Source organism: Coturnix japonica, chromosome 5 (genome assembly GCF_054131305.1).
Source record: "Coturnix japonica strain WE chromosome 5, WE-NBRP24, whole genome shotgun sequence".
Taxonomy (NCBI): Eukaryota; Metazoa; Chordata; class Aves; order Galliformes; family Phasianidae; genus Coturnix; species Coturnix japonica.
Window position 1 is genome coordinate 15,519,578 of NC_140667.1, and position 19,411 is coordinate 15,538,988.

The 19,411-nt window shown below is 35.1% G+C and overlaps 2 protein-coding genes across 37 annotated transcripts in view; both read left to right on the plus strand.

Moving 5' to 3' along the window:
* Positions 1-7,637, plus strand: part of IRAG1 (inositol 1,4,5-triphosphate receptor associated 1) — a 76,259-nt gene extending 68,622 nt beyond the window's left edge. For 25 of the 35 annotated variants that reach the window (XM_015864014.3, XM_085548492.1, XM_085548480.1 and 22 more), the window contains 5 exons: positions 684-791; positions 1,222-1,289; positions 3,268-3,390; positions 4,107-4,238; positions 5,124-7,637. In XM_015864014.3, the coding sequence (XP_015719500.2) occupies positions 684-791; positions 1,222-1,289; positions 3,268-3,390; positions 4,107-4,238; positions 5,124-5,364 (672 nt within the window). In that variant the 3' untranslated portion in view covers positions 5,365-7,637. Of the gene's footprint in view, positions 1-683; positions 792-1,221; positions 1,387-3,267; positions 3,391-4,106; positions 4,239-5,123 lie in introns of those variants that run through there. The other 10 variants (XM_085548496.1, XM_085548495.1, XM_085548488.1 and 7 more) reach the window with 4 other exon arrangements.
* Positions 7,638-7,851: 214 nt separating this feature from the next.
* Positions 7,852-18,297, plus strand: LYVE1 (lymphatic vessel endothelial hyaluronan receptor 1). 2 transcript variants are annotated; one of them, XM_085548512.1, is made up of 7 exons: positions 7,852-7,988; positions 8,743-8,941; positions 13,577-13,736; positions 13,841-13,980; positions 16,246-16,524; positions 16,928-17,006; positions 17,740-18,297. In XM_085548512.1, the coding sequence occupies exons 3-7, from the start codon at positions 13,603-13,605 to the stop codon at positions 17,924-17,926; spliced, it is 819 nt and encodes a 272-aa protein (XP_085404638.1). In that variant the 5' UTR covers positions 7,852-7,988; positions 8,743-8,941; positions 13,577-13,602; the 3' UTR covers positions 17,927-18,297. The 2 variants fall into 2 exon arrangements, with proteins under 2 accessions (XP_085404638.1, XP_085404637.1); XM_085548511.1 differs by lacking the exon at positions 7,852-7,988 and adding an exon at positions 9,858-10,220 and having other exon boundaries at positions 8,774-8,941.
* Positions 18,298-19,411: the final 1,114 nt, after the last annotated feature.

Here is a 19,411-nt window from a genome sequence, read left to right on the forward strand (position 1 = left end):
ATTAATAGGTTTAGTTGGTTTTGTCTAGGACCAGGATCGTGGAGCAGTTGATCCCAAGTGTATATTCAGTAAACCTGTATTTAACTCCTTTTCTGTAAAGTTGTATAGAGCAGAATCTTAGAACAGTATGTATATACACTAAGATGAAGCACGTAGATGCTATAGGTACTTGGTTGAGTTTTTTACTGCTTGGGATGCATAGATTTCACCAATTGTCTATCATACAGTAAGGTATTTGGCTTCTTAACTAATGACAGCAAAAGCTTAAATTATCTTAAATGTATTTGAGTTATGAGTTGTATAGTGCTAGCATATGTATATTGATTTCATAGGCTTTTGGAAATGTAAGCAAAGCCTCATAGCCTCTAATGAGAATTGAAGACACCAGTTCAGAACATCCCTCTTATGTCACTTCACCTATTGAACTTTCAGAGTGGAGGGGAAAGTGAGCAGCATCCTTGTGCAAAGCCTCATTCTTCTCCAAGCAGTTGCCATACCACAGTACTATATGAAGTTCTGGGGAAGACCACAGCCCTAGCAGTAGCATAATTTTGCTGTCAACTTTTTCTTCCCCCCAGGGTTTGGTGCGGGCATTAAGTTACATTTTTGCCGCACATATTAACTTGCAGAACTTTTCTTCAGCCTATTTTATTGTATGATAGATAAAATGTTCTTTACTACAGAATATGCCTCGGAGGCGAGTCAGCGTTGCTGTTGTTCCTAAATTTAACTCCTTAAACATTCCTGGTCAGTCACCAGCAGCTTCACCTATCCCTTCAATGCCATCCCTGGTAAGTAAAACTCATAATTTAAAGACAGAATTTTTTGTTTAAAATACTTTTGCATAGACCAAGCCATGGTTATTAAAAATGTAAGCTTTTTCATTGGTTAAATTTGACTCCCTCCTAATGAGAGGATGGAGAAAAGCAATCCTCCTGTGGTAAGGGACTATTTTATTGTTTAGTGATCAATTGATGAAGAATTAGACAGGATACTGTCTGGAGGTGGGGGGGAAGCACTGTCGAGGTTCAATATCATTAGTTTCTAAGTCCATTGTTTATTGTGGTTAAAAGGAGTAATTTGTGGGCTCTTTGATAAACATACTCTGCTAGTGGATGAGGGAAGGAAACCTAAGTAGCATACTGATTTTGTTGGTTTACTGAAGATCTGTTTTAAGTTTATTCATGGATGTAGCATTTATTGTTGTTTTTCAACTTACAGTCTGAATCACCTAGCAATGGAAAAAGCAATCTAACATCTAATCCTGTTCTGCCTGCTGTTTTAGAGAAGTGAGTTTTCACTACCTATTGAATGCTAGTATGAAATGAAAATGTTGCTGGTATACAACGTCAGTGTTTCGTGACAGAAAATATACCAATGCATAAGGTATTGGAATAGTATCACAATATTGACCCAAACTGATTCAAGACCTGTTAACTGTATTTTAGTCTATCACCATTATACTGGTTTGGTTTTTTTTTGTGAGCGTGTCCAAAGAATATACAAGCAGGACCTGAGAACTAAGTTTTGCTTGCTACAATCCATCAGCCACTGCAATTCAATAAATATAAAATGCAGCAGAAGATTGTACAATTGAGTATGCCTACCTTTGGAACTCAGCAAAACTAAGTATCACATGTAATGCAAGTGGATTTTTTTATATATATATATATTTATTACAAAGCATTCCTGCTGTACTTTGGATTGGCCATGAGCAACTTTTGGTATGTATATTCTTAAGCTTAACTATTCTAGTAATCGAAGCTTGTGCCTTGTCTGTGTTGCAAGCTGATAAGAATCACACACTGAAATGTCATGATATTTAGGATCATGTAGGTTACAAAATTTGTGTTTAAAATATATGAAATTAAAAAGTATAATTTATCCTAATACTAGATAATTAGAATTCTGTATATGTCAAAACAATAGCTGAGTGTTTTTTTCTTTCTTTTTTTTCTTTCTATTTTTTAGTGCAAAGTGAATTGAACACTTAGATAAAGTAAAGCATTCGGTTTGAGATTTTATTTTTAACAACTGTATGGCCTGAGAAGAAGTTTGTATTTTAAAACAGAACTTGAATAGAGATATGAAAGAGGGGATTGTTTTTTCAGGCCAGTACCTCAACATCTACATTTTTCTAAAACTTATAAATTGCAAGATTTTTTAAATTGAAATATGTGCCCTTTTGACAGCTGTGTTACTACCATTAGTGCAGATGCACTGTCATCATGTAGTTATATGGGTTGTTCCGTGGGTTTAATTAGTTCCAGTTTGGCATCAAAATAGTAGTTACGCGAACAAGGAAGGCAGAGAATTTCAGTGCTAGAAAGCCACTGGTTGTCACAATTCATCAGAATTCTGCAAGATTTGGACCATCTTTTGGAACTGCACAGAAATTCTTAAATTAAAAAATCTCTAAGCCCAAATGAAAATAAGGATCTGTGTCAATATGAAAAATTAAAAATAATTATATTAAAATCCATTGCTCTCAGATGCCATCAATCAACATTAATGTATCTGTCAAATAGCCAGATTCCAGAAACTGGAATGAGATCTGCTGCTGAGCTTATTAAACCTCATCTTTGCTAAATTTGCTCAGTCCTATCTGAATCACATAAACTTTCTGACCCAGACAAAAGAAATGAGGGCAGATGAGCATAAAGAGAGCAATATTCAATAGTTTATCTTTAGGCTAAACACAGTTTTTACTTAGGAAAAATGTTATTGATAGAAGGTGTGTGTACATTTATATTTTTTTTTACTTGTGTGTGAGGTGAGTATAAATTTCAGTTTACTATAAAGTCAGTAAAGTACTTAAGAGTCATATAAGAAAAATGCTTTATTAAAATAATATTTGCAATTATTTCTACTCTTTTTTTCCTCTGCTGCAGCGGAGACAATTTTTAGAAAGTCAAAAGAGGAAATATATATTTGATTTTTAAAATTTTTTTAAAGGAAAAATAAATGCCATAGACACACCATGAAACAAATATGATTTTTTTTAAAGGAAATAAACATAATAATTACTAGCTTTAAGTTATTTTTGAAACTAAAATTTTGCCAAATATTTACTACATCTTTTGCAAAACATTTCTTCAACATACATTAAAGTGGAAAATCACAGATTTCCCTTCAAAGATAGGTTTGGGATAATTGTTAGTGGATCAGGAATCATACAAACTGATCTTTTTCTTACTTGGTGGTAGACTCCAAAAACAAAGATTTCAGCAGCTTTGGTTTTTACTTTCATTTTCTCTTTTGTCTTAGCAGTGGAAAGACAAATGGAGAGCCTGACTGTGAAACCTCTACTTCTGCACTGACACAGAGCGGGCTGGAAGAGATCAGTCCTGAAACTAAAGCCAAGATAGAAGAGGAAGCATATAACAAAGGGTGGGAATACTTTATGAGAATTAAATTTTAAATATGTGCCACTGGACGTATTTTTGTAGTGTAATTCTAAATGAAAAATGAGCGATGTTATTGATATGACTGTCCCAACTGAAGCAATATGGGAAACAAAGTGAGTTAACATAACTTTTGACTTCATCATGGTTTTTCACTTTCATATTTTATTTATATTAGCCTGTCTGGGAGAGAGCCAATTATAATCAGAGATTCTGACTTGGATTGATGTTCATATGTTGATAGCATTCACCTTCATGATGGGACATCCCAAAACAATTTTCTAAAATTCATATTCTGAAAGGTGTTCATGGAAGCGATTAACATGATGTCAAATTTTCCATGGAAGTCATATTTGTGTGGCAGAATAGAATATCTAGTAGGTGTTTAAAACAAGTAAGAAGAACAGTTAACAAAAAATACAAAGCAACGTCTTTACAGTAGACAGGCATTCTACTCTGCAGTGGATTATAATAATTTTTTCCTTTTCTGTGATAAATTTACTAATAAAGCTAGTGTAATCATCTATTAAGTGAGGATGGCTATGTGGTATAGTCATAGCTCATCTTTTGTCCTGTTCCAGTTCTGCAAAAACAAAGTTATTTGTGTTTTATCATATGTAGCAAAATATAAAGCCAGTTTATCATCACATAGGAATGTGCTTATACAGTATACTAGATTAAGAAAAATCATTTTTTTTAAAGCTATCAGGAAGGCTTGAAAAAAAACAAGGAACTTCAGGACCTGAAGGAAGAAGATGAGGAGACGCCAAAAGAAAATCATGATGAACATGAAGAAAGTGAAAATGACAGTGAGATAAAAAACCTGAAAAGCAGGTGAGGCACTGGTATTAATATGACCATATGGCAGGAGATGCTCTGTATTTGTGGTACCAATCAAGTGTGCTTTATGATATTATTTTAGCATGTTTTCTTCCAGTCTAGGGAAGGATATTTGCACTAACTAGTTTCACAGAATTATTTATTCCACATAAGTGCAATTGCAAAATTCAAAATTTTTATTTTTAATATTTTGGTTAAACTTTTTTGTTCATGTTTGCATGTCAAAATGCTTCATCTTGATGGGGACATGTTTTGAGGTAAAAAATATTCCTCAGATGTTTTTTAGGTGATAAATGAATCACTCTGTAGCACACTATCTCAAGAAACTTGTATTTCATGAATCTGATGCCTTTCTTTGTGCATGTGTCATTTCCAAAATGTCTTATCGGTCTATCTACACCAGAGTGCATTCAGTAGGTGTGTTCACAAGGGGAATGTAGGTTAACACGAACTCTTCAGCTATGCTGGACTCCCTCTGACTTGGACAGGCTGATGCTCACTCCCTCTAGAACCTCTATAAACACTGCAGAACAGCACTATGATGGAAAGCCTTCAGCAGAGGGAGGGACACACTTACTACATTCATACTCGGCTTTATGATACCTGAAGTATGCTTTACATACTCTGCTTTATGATACCTGAAGCATTTGTGCTTAACTGAAAATCTTTTCTACATTCTCAGCTTTTATTATTTTTTTTCTTCCTTTTTACTTTGGAGTTGATTGAGTTTTCTGTATGGTTCTATCAACCTTTTTTAATATGTTTTTCTTTGGAAGAAAAGTAACACACAATAGATCTATGAAACTCCTCACATTTACAAGCTTAATGTAAATGATTTGCATATTATTAACATATAATGGTGTCCTTTTCATTTTACAGCAGACTTGAAGTCATCGTTAATTATTTATATATACTGTACCCCAAACTCTGTAAACACTGGAATGTGGTATGGCTTGTAGTGGCTGCGATAATCATTTTTGCTGTGGTGTTGGGAGTCTACCATTCATACAGCTCCTGTGATGAAGTATCAGAGAAACCTGAAGGGAAAGCCAGCTGTTCTGCTGCCCATCAATATTCCTGGTGGAACTCAGGACTTCAACATGAACAACGCACTGAATAACAAAGCAGCACCATGTACTTATGGTACCTGAGAGAGCACAGTATTAGAACACTGTTGTTAAAGGTAGTGTTTAGTCATTTTTACAGTTGTCACCTGTGACATCTGTTACACAAGTGAGTTACTCCACCCCATCAATCTTGGGGATACATTGTGAACATAGCTTGCCAAAATAATAATCGGATAAATAATTTTTTATCCTCTTAATGTAAATGACTGATTCAAATAATACTGAATCATGATAGGGTTTTGGCAGTAAGCAGCAACCAGCAGGCAATTAAGAGAAAGATTTGCACAAGATGCTAACATTTCTCCTATGATTTCAAAGGCTATGACTAAAACTATATTTGCAGCTAGTGTTTCACTTTGCGTTTCCCGAATTCATTGTGTTGTTGTTGTTGATGTACTAATGACATTTGTGTCCTTGAATTTTAAAAGAGTAATTATTATTTCTTTGTTGTTCATGAGTTTTGTGTAGAAATATAAGGCCAATGGAAGGTTAAAATTATTTTGTCAGACAAAATGTCTTGTGGATTCCTTAGTTTCATGAAGGGAATTATCTGTATGCAAGTACCGTCATATGCGTCTTTTATGATGTACTTTAAAAATAGGACCATCTCTATTTTTTGAATGGGATACACAACTAAACCTAAAATGAGGTCTAGGTGGCACTGTTGCTATCATCCAATAGATTCAGGATCTTCTGATGTTAGTGGGAGCTTGTCTTCTTCTGGTGTAAAGTCTGAAGCTCAAGCTAACTATCAAAGAAAAAGGATTTCTAACAGTCAGAAATTTAGTTTGCATATCTATTGCTAATTACAAATGTCCTGCTGGTGAATTTTGTTGGTTGCATCTCTAGCTAAATCTTTCTTACATGAAAATTACATGGAGGAGTGAGGAGGAAAAAAAAAAAAAGTTAGATCACTGCTAGCTTTGGGGGAAATCCATCTATATGCAGTTGGGAGGTTTTTATTGCATATATGCTACTTGTTTTTTGGACAAATATGGAGTGTTTAAGGAAGTTCTAAAAGGATAATGGGGAAGTGTCATTTGGTCTAAAATTGTAATTGCTAAATAAGACAGAAGAGAGTTTCTTGCTAATTACTTGCTGTATAGTTGATTCAGTTAAAATACCTGACAATGAAGAATCACTGTGACATTTCCCATACTTCTACTATTTAAAGAAACTTACAGGTGGCTCTTTCAATATTCATTTATTAGAACCAGCTTCTTCAACTTAAAAGTATTTAGAAGTAACGTTGATAACATCATAATGCAATAAAAGGCAAATAGTCCTGAAGGTTCAGAATCCACTATGCCAAAAATTGTGATACATACTTTGTTATGTGAATACAGACATTTTGGAGCATACTGAGGGAAAATAGATGTCTGTAATTGAATTAATTTGTTCTTATTCACCTTTGCACTGATGTTGATCCAATACCTTATTTTAGTACTTGTAGAAAGTTACTGATCTCAGTAAGACTCTTCAGCTGCTTAATGTTGAGCATGTGCTAAGGTTTTGTTGGCCAGAGTGTGGACAGCGTCTTCATCCTCTTTTGGAACTCAGCACAATGAATTTTCATGGACTTGGTCCACAAGGCAAAGTAGTTGTATTAATTAGAGCTGAGCTACTTGCAATGTTTGAGGCGAATATAATTTAACCAAAAAGGTGTTATGGGGAGTGGATTGAGAGAAGCAAGGGATTTCTGTAAGGATTAAATGACAAGGATGAAGTTGATGAAAATGTGTATAGTCTTAATTAATACACCTACTGTGAGAAAACTGCCCACTAAAAATAATGAAGCACAGTGACTAACAGCACATTAAATACTTTTGCTTATGTTTTTCAGTTAATTAGTGAAGACACATGTTTGGATAGAAAACTAGGTTGTGGACAAAACCTATTCTAAATATAACTGCTTTCCATTGAATATTAGTTTTCTTTATCTGTTTAAAAAAAGAAAAAGAAAACACAGACACACACACAATCTCTTCTGAGTTCAGAGATCACAAGAAATAGATCTACTATTTATGCCTTTAACACTGAAATAGATTTCTTGAGGTGCAATATTTATTTTTTGCTTAAACAAGACACGTTTATTGTTTCTCCTGCACAGCACAAATGTTTCTAGTCAAAGGAATTTTAAAAGGGCACTATTTTTGTGTATCATATTTAAATCTGTAACGTTGTAAGATTTTGCACCAGTGTGCTGGTATTGTACTGTATAGTATCACATACTTGAGTTTTGAAATAAAAGTACAGTTTCGAAGTCCTCACTGTTGCTACCTTAAAGATTTATCTTTCACATGCACTCTGTCTGCATATTAATGAAAATGTTCTGAAATGCCATTGCCTTTTCTATGCTGCATAGTGTAGTGTCACATTATACATACCAAAGATCTTGTTCTTAGTCTTTCAGTTATTCAGAAAAATGATGTAGAAGAGCAAGCAACTCCCTTTTCTATAGAGATGTTTGTTTGTAAGCAGGGTCAACCTCATCATATCCTAAAAATAACAGAGAGGATGCTGAAATATCCTGGAGAGAGTTTAACTCCTGCTTCAGAGAGTGGCTGTTTGTCTTTGAGGAGATAGAGGACTGCAACCAAAGGAGACTAAGTGAAAGGTTAGGATTCTTTATTGGAGTTGTGTTCTTGTTGTCTTGGAAAGTCTGGGAAGCAAGGGCTGTGTGGATAGATGAACTGCCAGATCAGTGGGAAGGTCTCAAGAGCACAAATTTCACTGCTGAATTTCTAGTGGTCTGCTTCAGGGAGATAAAAATTGGAACAAAGATAATCATGAAAGAAATTGTTGCTACCAAGTAAAGAGACCCTGATTGTATTTGCCACATATACATCTTTTTCCACTTAATTTGTTTCTGTTCCTATTTTTCAGGCCTCAGGTATCCTTTAGAAATGATTGCGGAGAATAGCTAAGACTGTTCTCCACAGACCACAAGTTTTCTGTATAACAGTCTTCATCATCTTTTGAAACATTTCTAAACATGTTGGCATGAGATGATGGGGTGTTCCTTAGAGCTTACTGTATTTTTTTCAAATGCTTATTTAAAATATTCAGCAAGAAACTGTTTTGGTGTTTTGTTTTGCACATGAGTTAAGATAAAGACACATAAACAATTTACAAAACTTTCCTAATGTTACAGTCCAGATAACTGATCTTCCTCATAATTTTGGAACAACTAAGATGTTAAAAGAAAGAAACTGATTAAAAAAAATTATTCAGTCTCATTTTATCATTCTATTTTTTTTATTTTTTTTCTTCATTTCATAATTTGTATATTGCTCTTAAAAATCATGTTGAAGGAGCTTATATTTTTGTTTAGTTTAACCAAGTTGTTTATGTCTTTTTTTTTTTTCCAGCTAAAAATCCAATTAAACATCAATAACATGGACAGAGTTTGACAAAGGAACTTTGCCACAGTGAGAACAATAGGCACAAGGCAGTAAACTTTGAAAAGACAATTAGCATGCAGTTTTAAAATACCTCTCTTCAGAAATCCAACTTTTGAAGTCAGTTTTCATAGCAGGAAATATTTAGCAGTTCAAGGCTATGGAGATGGTAAGGTTGTGTTTAATATTATTTTACGGTCACATACTACTAATCCATGAGAGCAGCAGAATAACTGGTAGTTTCTCCCTCATCATGAATGCAAGTGAATCCACTTAGAGCTTTGTTGAAAGCCTGATTGCAGTACTGCAGATTGCCATTATTACGTGTAGATGCATGTAAATATTGTAAAGCAGTGATATAAATAGAAATTAATTGGTCTTAAGATCTCAGAGATTTACCCACATTCAGTTCTAAATCACTGCTGAAACACAACTAGATTTTCATTTGTTAGTATGGAGACATAATTTCATTAGCCACTGCAGCCATCTGCCACTTTACCCTATAGATTCTATGTTGTAATCTACATAACCATGGTATGTGCTGCTGTAAGAGGTGGGACCAATGCCATCTGCTAAGGCTTCTTGAAAGTTTTCAAAGTTACTGCTGGTAGGATTATGTGTGGTTTGAATCAGAATGTTTATATTTGTTTATTCAAAGCTTACAAAAAACAGCAGTGAAGGGATCAGCTCCCATCACTGTCAGTGTGCAATCTAAATAGAAATCCCGTTTATGGTAGCATATCTCCAAATCTGTTCAAAAGCAAGTATCAAATTACATATTGTGGTACCTATTTTTGCACTGGAACTGGAAGGCAAAGGATGAAGGTAAAAGCACTACATCAAGGCAAATAGAACAGTGAAGAATGGATGCCCTTCTAAATCAAAATAAAAACACCAATTTTGTTCTTCTGCATGACTGCCTGCCTTGCTGTGATTTAATGGACTGTTATTTTTATTTACCAGATGAACAGACAATACGAGTATTGTGTTGTCAATCAGTAAAACAGGAGAAAACAGCAAAAGAAAAAAAAAATTCAGAGTGTTTACTGACTTAGCAGTTTAACAGTCTTATCTCCCTTCCTCAGCTGTGTTTTCTGAGTCAGCAGTAGTTAAATTTTCCAGCAAGCCCTACATGAAAGAAAGTGTAAAGGGTGATTGCAGATTTCCAGTCAGTGACCTCGCCTTTGAGTGAGACAGTCAACACGTTTGTGCTTTCTACGAAGCAGTGCAGTGACAGCTGAAGCTGCTTTCCAAAAGTCATCTGAAAGGCAATCTCAGACGTGGTCTGACATTATCCAGTACCTTAATTCTTCTCAGTACAGAAGACAAACCACCTCAAATTTCTCAATTTTCTGAGTTCGTGACAATGACAACTTATTTTGGAGTTACCTCAGCAGTGTTATCAGTCTGGGTTATGACATTCATGGCTCAAACTTACTTTATAACAGGTATGTAAAGTTTCACTTTTTAAAGCATCGTAGTTGAATGGAAAAGTAGTTGGGAAAAAAAAAAAAGATTTGCAAGCAAAATGTGGGGAAAGAGGGTATGTGTAAATAGGTTTGCTAGCATAGGAAACAACAAGCTTTTTTATAGAACAGTGCAATGAAAAATAGCATAGGGAAAGTCTTTCATTGTTAGTCTAATTTTTTGATAAGCCTGGGTGATGTGTGAATGCTACAGAATTGCTTGCTCCAAAATTATGATAATCCTTTGATAATTAAGTTTAGAGCTATTGAAATGCGACTGTTATTTATAATAGACCGTTTAATATACCATAGCAAATAGTTTTGTGCAATCCTCAGAGAGCAAAATCTGTATGAATTCAGTTCTTAGTTTCTGTGATAAAATGCTATCGTTAACACAGTTGTTCGCTCTGATTTGGCAATACTTTGAAAATCTCTTTGTTTGCAAAACTGAAGGAAACTTGCACAAGGATCTTGTGGCTGATCTCCAGGACGGGAACATCTGTCTCTGGTTAATATAATGCAAATTTCCTATTCTATATGAATTATCTTTTTGAAAAATTAGTGTAGGAAATTGCCAAATTCAACTGTATCCTACAGTTCTTAGATAACCCACTTCCCTCAAAAGTTATTATATGTCCCTGCTTGTAGAATCTGTCATACAATACCCCTTTCTTCTGTATTTCTTCTGTAAGTTGGTGAAACTTGGAGGCAACTTTAGACAACTTTCTAAGGGAAATAGTTGACTGTGCTAGCAGTGACATCTGAGCATAAAAGATAGTAAGGGAAGACTGGGAATAAATCGTAGAGAAGGAACGGGAGCTTGAAAATGGGATGTGCATCCAGCAGCTGAGAAAGAGGGGAAATGTAAAAGTTCTCAAGAAGATGGAGAGCTCCTTGCTAGTAAAAGGAAATCAAGGAAAATTAATGCTGGAGCACCTGTCTGTTACCAAGAATGACCAAGATGAAGACATACTAGAGGACATTCATGAACACACACTGACTGGACAGGAAGATATTTGACACCATGAATCATCATCTTGCTGGGATTCCTTGAACAGAATTGAGGTCCTTGGTACCTAACACACACCTCTTCACTGAGCAACAGTGAATCTCTGGGTCTTAGAGCTCTGAATTCTCATGAATTTGGCCAGAATTGGATGATGGCCTTTGATTTGGCTACAGGGACTGCTCAAATGTTCACTGATTCGTCAGCTGTCTGACTGGGTCTGTGCTATACCAAGAAGTGCTTGTGGGAGACCACAACTCTGCATATGCTGAGAGAAAGCCATCAAGTTCAGTGATTGCTCTGTGCAATTTTTAAATCTCATTAAACTAAACAAAGACAGCAGAGATGCATCTTTTACCAGAACACATTTCCAGAATGCAGAACTCAGTGGAAGCAAGAGTGGAAAGCCTGCCTTTGTTTTTGCCTGCCACACAAGTCTAGATATTTTCTTAACCCCTTCTCATAGTGCTAGTTCTGTCATTCCGTTCAAAAAGTTCAATTGAACCTCAGTTGCTAAGAAATAGTAATGATGGATAAGCTGCTGTTATTTCATTTTTTCCTTGCCTGTAGACTGGCTATTGACTAATGCACTGATTTTTATGAAGTTTTCACTTCAGTATATGTACCTGGTGGACATACAGAGCCTGTAAGGAATGTCCAGCAAGGAAGTAAAACCTGTGGGAGCTGGTTATCTGGAGTGTTTGCAATGAAATCTTGAAATTGTTGCAAGCTTAAATGAATACCAAGGAGAAAAAAAAAAAAAAAAGAAAAAAAAAAAAAAAAGCGTATCCAGAGTACCCAGTCAATCTAGTTGCATTTTATTGTTTTTTTCTGTTGATTTTATTTTGATAAGGTATGGAAATTTTCTTCCTTAGAGATGTGTAGCTATTTTGAAATTACTATTCACAGGGTATTCCTTTTCATTTAATATGGCAATTACTTTATGCAACTCAAGAAAAAATTTATATAGTTTATATATATATAAAATATATTTTATTTATTTATTTATTTATTCTGGCATATGCTTTTGGGAAATATCTGGGCAGAGCACATATTTCCCTATTAACTGTGTAGAATCCTGAGGTCAGTCCTACATCCTTAACTCAGGCTAAAAAAGTAGGGCGGGTGTAATCAGACCTAAACAGTGTCTTCCCTGAGGTAGTTTCCATGGATAACATGCCAGATGTAGCTTTCTAAAAACGCTGGATAAACTGCCTGTTGTTTGTGAATTTGAGAAAAGTGTCATAAATCCACCTATCTTCTCTCTTCCTACCACCTGCTTCCTGCCTCGTACTCAGCAAATTCAATAGTTGACAGTACCTGGAAGAAAATAAAAAAAGTAATCATGCCAAACAACATAAAAAGTAATGCCTACCATTTATTTCCACTGAAACTACAACACATACAAATAGTACAGTAACACTATTTGATAGAGAAAATTCTCAGGTACTTTTTCAATGTAGTTGCCAACATCAGTTGTGTATTTTTACCACTGATGAACAAGAGCATGCATGTTGTGCTCATGAAAATCTGCACCAGCAGATGTGACTTGCTGTTGCCACTGCTGAAATGCAACGCCTATCACATCACTGTGCTTACATGCACTGTTTGTCCCCCATTAACGTTCAGCAAGCACTGATGAATGTCAGTGGGTGCATCTTTTTTCTCATGGCAGAATTTGGTGACACACCCATTGCTTCATCCACACTTCCATGTCAAACACCATTTTGTCAGACTGCCCCTCTGCTGCCATCTGTCACGTGGCAACACCATGTAACAGAATACTAGTGCAAAGGTTCAGCTTCTACTTCTGTACAACCAACATCTGTCTCTGATGTTGTGGGCAACATGGTAAAATGAGGCATTTCTTTCAGAGCAGTCCTCATAGGAAAGATAAGTTTAAGAGAACTGAGAAACTATTATAAAATTTTTCTATTAAGAAGAGTGCTCTGACAGAATCCAGTCCAGTGCTTTAGTGCAAGTGTGTTACTTTTATCTTTTTCATTTTTTTTAAAAAAAAAAGGGAAAAAAAAAAAAAAAAAAAACCACCCTGAAACTGATCAGGTAACAACTGAAATGCCAACTGTACTTACATGTAATTTAATGACTGTCAAAACTTATGAAATTCTAGACTACTATGCTGAGGCAGTGTTTTATTGTAAAGTAGTTATTTTTAAAGGAATCAGTTTTTTGCCATCCTCAAGTCAGAAATTTTGAAGAAAAGGCAATTTGATTGAACGTGATCTTCAACATGATCTTAAATTTTACATGAAGGTTAATTGTTAGTATTAATGTATAATATTAACTTTGAATATCTATGTCTAAACTACAGGTTCCACGCTTTCACCTTGCAGGATCATGGGTGTAGGACTTTATCTTGATGAAAAAGTAAATTTTTCAGAAGCAAGTAATGTGTGCAATCGACTGAACCTACAACTGGCAACTAAAGAACAGGTTGAGAAGGCTTTGAAACATGACTTTGAAACATGCAGGTATACAATTGCCATTAGTTTCTCTTTACTTTCAATAAACCCTTTTACCTAATAGGAAGCTGGGGACAAATCTACTATTAATAAGACTTATGCTTTTATTGTAGTTTTGGATGGATAAAAGATGGATTGGTTGTCATTCCTCGTATAACATCCAACCAGAAATGCGGTCAGGGCAAAGTTGGACTAGTGAAATGGAATGCTAATCGAGCTTCTAAATTTACAGTTTACTGCTTCAATTCTTCAGGTATGTAAGTATGACAACTACATTTCTTGTGTTTGGGTTTGATTTCTCTTTTGCATTAAAAATATCATAACAAGTAAGTAAGTTCTAATCATTTGATGACTCTTTCACCCAATCTTAAATGTTGTCAAGCTTTATTTAGTTCTGCAAGGTTAAAGGAAAAAAACAAAAAACACACTTCCATGCAACACAGAAATTCCATTCCATTAATGCAAAATAGTAAGTTGGTGTTGCTATGGAAGATCTTAGTAGAAAAGTTGCTTTTGCCATGTCAACACAACATATTTGGTGGGTTTTGACTATTTAGGCATGGTGATTTGAAAGATGGTAAACTGAACCTGCAACCAGGGTGCCTGTGTGCTATTTCCAATCTATGATGTGTAAAACAAAAATGCTTCTTTTGTAGGACGTAATTTGAATTGTCCTGTTTGAGAAAAGATCTGTGCTTCCTCTCCTGCTTCACTTTCTGCTCCTAGATCAAATATACAGAAGTAGAACTTGGTTCTTGGTGTAAATTAGATCTTCGCTGCAGAACAGACCAGTATTCTTCTTAATTACTTCTACCTTGTCTACTGAAAATAATTATTTAACTGGAGGTATTTTGTTCTTGCCAGTGTTCCATATTCATTATTATTATGTAACTATCCCAGTAAATCACTGACTGTGTATATGGTCAAATTATTTCTAATTGGTGCCTTAAACTTCCCAGTGAGTTTTAAGTAAAACTCTGCTCTACCCTCATGGAGTATGGCGTCTGGCCTGGGGCCCTCAGTACAAGAAATACATGGAGCTGTTGGAGTGAGTACAGGGACAACCATGAAGATTATCAGAGCGCTGGAGCAGCTCTCCTATGAAGAAAGGTTGGGGGTCTTTCCCTGGAGAGACCTCATTGCAGCTTTTCAGTTTTTAAAGGGGGCTTGCAAACAAGATGGAGCAATAGAAAAAGGAGGAACAGTTTTAAACAAAGAATCTGTCTGCTGATAAGAAAGCAATGTAGAGAGAAAGCGTAATCAAAAATAGTCTTATCATCTGAACTGCCAATTTAAAAATAATTCAATTGGGCTAACACAGTTGTTCTCTGCAGTTCACAGTGATTATTGATGAGTGTGTAGGTGATTTAGTACTCTGGCAACATGCTTTAAAAAAAGCTGATCCTACTGATACTATCACTTCTGATCCTATGCAATATGGTACTTCACTGAATGGAATACATGTCATTTCACACCAGAAATCTTGGGTAGGCAAGTAATATGAAGGAGGTAACAAGTAATTCCAAAAAGAAAGTTGACTTAGTAGTTAGAAAATATATATATACATATTTTAAATTTACATTGTGATGATTCTGCATTTCTCCATCTTAATAGCCAAAATGCCACCTGTTCTTAGCTAAAACATTTGCAGCGTTAACACCAAAAATCATTTGAAAACAGTAGTGGAGAAAGAGTAAAAAGCCTCTGTTATTTAGCTTTTTATTCTGCGAATGTAACTGCGTCATCAGACTTCTCATGGGGATTCATTTGGAGAACAGTACATACGCCATTTCCTCTGTTATTTATGTTGTAATCTGCTTGTTTGGCGAAATCTTTATAGCTTTTCAGAATATGGACCATCTATTTCACCTAGAAAAGGTGAATTTTCACAAGAGCCCGTTCAGTTGTCAGATTTTGCATCTGTGGAAGTCCACCTGCACCCACATTTTTATATAGACAACATTTGTGTCATTTAAATGACTTAATCTCAGAATGGCAGGTGTTTATTTTCTGTGGACACCAGTAAAATTGACTCATTTTTCATCTTGCTCTGTTGCCTGATTTACCTGAAAGTTTCATGGGCTACTTTTCTCCTAGAAAATCAAATTACTGTCAGAAGTGTCAACAGTGTATGTGTATGTTTTAAACACATAAATAATAGCATTTATTTTGCAGCATGTTATATAATGGGAGTACTTTGAAGCTTGGATCTGTAGTTAAGCTTTCTGCTCTGCAGGAGGCCAGGTTATTTTTAATATGGATTATTACTGTAAATACTCTTCAGAAGGAATCATCAGTGGTACGCAGTTATAAAATGAGCATCACACTGAAAGTGTGTGACTATATCAGTATTGGTTAAAAGTGCACAATAATGGTTTTAGTTACCTGTTTGAAATAAAAGCTTGCCTGATTGGAATAATGCTTTTCTGAATAAGCAAATTATCTCCAGCAGAGAATAACTGGACAACAATTTCTATAAATGCGTATGACTCTTACGTATTTCCTTTCCCTACTATAGATGTTCAAATTAATTCATGTAAACCAGATCCAACTACAACCATAATACCATCATCAAGTGTACCATCAGACTTAACTGCATATTCAAGTTCAGATGTGACTGGGAACACCACAGCAGTGCCCACTGCAACTGAACCAGAACAAACCCAGAAGAACGTGAAATTTCGGATAATATGTATAACTGAAACCATATTACCAACAGAGGGGACTACTACAACAGTGCCAGAGGAATACCACACTTACCGTCCTGCATTTAGGAATGATGGTGTTGTCTTTGGAGGTAAGGGCAGTATTCCTTAGCCAGAACAGCTCGTTAGTTTGATAGCTGTTAGTAGTAAAACTGCTTACCGCTGGTTTTGTTTGCTGCTCCAGCATTCCTTTTTATATAGCTGAATCTTGAAGTAGAATAAAATGTGGCAAAGGTAAAGCTTATAAAAAAGAGATTTTTTAAATGTAATTCTTAAGATCTTAAGATTTTATTCTCTTTAATAATGCTTATGGGTGAAATTGTGGAAATTCATATTGTTTAATGCGAGTTGTATTCTTCTGTGAGTCTATGTGTACATACATACCTCTTACACTAGGCTGGTTTTAGAAGAATCTAGATTAACATTCATAAAACTTCAGGAAGTCCTAATTAAAGATATATAAAAATTTTATGCTTACCTCCCTTTTATTTCAAGGTATCCCCACTGCACTCCTTGTACTGGCAGTCATCTTCTTCATAATTTCAGTTCTTCTAGCAGTCTGCTACATCAAAAAGTAAGGTTTTTCTATCTTTTCTCTTAGAGTGAGTTAACTCCTAACGTACAGGCAGTGAGGATTTCATACATATAGCTAAAGAGCAGAGCTGTAATGATAATGACATAACTGTAACACAAAGAATTGAATCTTCAGATCCGTTGTTCTGCGGATAATTTTTATTGTGGTCACTATTCCACTTTTTTAGAAAAAAAATCAGACCAATATTACCTTTTTTTGATTAATCAGTCCGGCCTAGCTTGGAGCTTTGCTGTCTACCAAAACAGCAATATGTTTATTGCTGTGTAATTGTTTACATGAAGGCCTATTTATGCAGCCTTCTTTTGTTTATTTCAATGTCAGACTCGAGGGAATAGCATTTATCCTTCATAAAAATATACCCATTTACCTCCTTTGAGCCATTTACAGAGATCTTCAACACAAAGGATCATTAGAGATAAAAAAAAGCTGTGCACATTTCTAACATTCTTGCCCAGCTTGCATTATCATTGTGTGCCACAAAGCCTGAACATACAGAGTCTGTATGAAGCAAAAACAGCAGAAAAAAACTTCTTTAAAAGGCACATTGCTTTTAAAAGTACAGTGACCCCACTTGCTGCTATTCTCTGTGGGACTTTCGCCTTGAATATAGTAGAGAAAGCAAATGCTAGATATTTGGTAGTACCACTCAACAAATAGAATACTAAACTTATGCCAGTGTTTCTGCTTTAATATCCTTTCTTTTTATTTAAAGGTACAAGAAATCCTTCCCATTTTCAAACAAGAATCAGAAAAAAGAAGTGATTGAAACTATGCCTCTCAAAGATTCTGCATCAAATGACAAAGCACTTGAAAAGGAAACAAAGAATAATGGAAAAAAGGTAGAAGAGGCCAAAGCCAAGCCTGAAACCACAGTAAAATGTCTAGAAGCAGAAGTTTAAGGTCAGCAGAAGTTTAAGAGGACAAACGTACAGTTTTTAGAAATATACAAAGCAAAGCACATAACTTAGCAATGCTTTTAAATGCAGGTGACTGTAAATACTCATGAGTTTTTTTCTCATCTGAACATATGAAAACTTTTTAATAATTACATCTTCAGCTATAAATGCCCTTGCAAAATAATATATCTTACTTGCTTGAAATAAATGAAACATCCATATTACAGTTCACTTCTTAATAGAGAAGTTGCTGTTAATGACATGAAGCGTGTGACTATTCGCATGAAATTCAGATCGATATGTAATGAAAAATTCCTTTCTATCTGTATGATCTCTGCTAACTTAATGTCCAAAATAAAACAATACAATCTTCATCATGTAGGTTAATTTATTTCCATTAAGTAGTTACACAGTTTGTAAAAAGTCTTTTTACAAACATAATAAGTCTGTTTACAAGTAAAAAATCAAGATTGGCTCACTGTCATTCCAATACCAAAAGAAGGGTACAAAGATGCTGATCTTCATCAGCATTTTTGAACAACTTTCTTAGGTATCTTCATCATATAATTTACTGATTTATTAAAACCCGTGTCATTCTTTTGCATCAGATATTTGACAGGGGGAAAGAACCTTGAACTGTATCACAACAGTTATATTTAAGGTCTTTATGTGTATTTAAGCGCAGGCTTCTAAACAAAGGCCTCAAGTGGTGTAAGGCATTTAGAGTACTTCATAAAACAAGAGAGTTGGTAGAAATGTTTGTCTAGACCATTTATTCTCATGAAAACTGTCTTATAGGAGAAAAATTTTGTATAACCTTAACATTACAGCAGTAATTAGTTGATATGAATGGAATAAATAAAAAAACAACACCAGCAACTTATCAAATATTTTACTGAATATCTATATGAATATAGATAACTTACTTTTATATTTGAAATAATCATAGCAAAAAAAAAAGGTGTTTTTTCTTTTGTTTTTGTTTTTTTTTTTTAATCAAGTAGCTTGAAAAAGTCTTAAATAGAATAGCTATAGAACTGCTCATATACACATACATGCTGTTTTCTACAGCGTAGCATGTCCGGCTATGACCTTTCATGTTTGTGATTCACAGAAATCTAACATTTGCCCAGTTCTTCTATATTCCACTAGACAAAGTGTTGTAGGGTATTGATAACAGCCTACTTAGAGGATCTGCCACCTGTTGTCTGTGTTTTGTTTTCAATAGCATAGAGATGTTTTATGGCTCCAGGAGTCTGGAGAAGTCCATCTGCAGAAGGACTGTGATAACACATAGCTGCACAAACTGCTCATTTAAAATACTCATGCACAGAAATTCAGCAGAGAAAATCTGCAACGGAGAACAGAGGAAGCACTGGATACAGCCCCCTTGTTCAGTTAAGTAGTTCTCCTTGCCCAGTGCTGCAGGAATGCAATGTATCTGCCTGCACACATAATGAAAGCACGCTATGCCATGTAAGCAGTGAA

What these genes read in the sequence shown, in the direction of transcription:
- LYVE1 (XM_085548511.1), top strand. Translation starts at nt 10,139, where the DNA reads ATGACAACTTATTTTGGAGTTACCTCAGCAGTGTTATCAGTCTGGGTT. An exon ending in TTACTGCTTCAATTCTTCAG is followed by an intron (nt 13,981 to 16,245) that starts GTATGTAAGTAT and finishes TCCCTACTATAG; the next exon opens with ATGTTCAAATTAATTCATGT. An exon ending in GCAGTCTGCTACATCAAAAA is followed by an intron (nt 17,007 to 17,739) that starts GTAAGGTTTTTC and finishes TTTTATTTAAAG; the next exon opens with GTACAAGAAATCCTTCCCAT.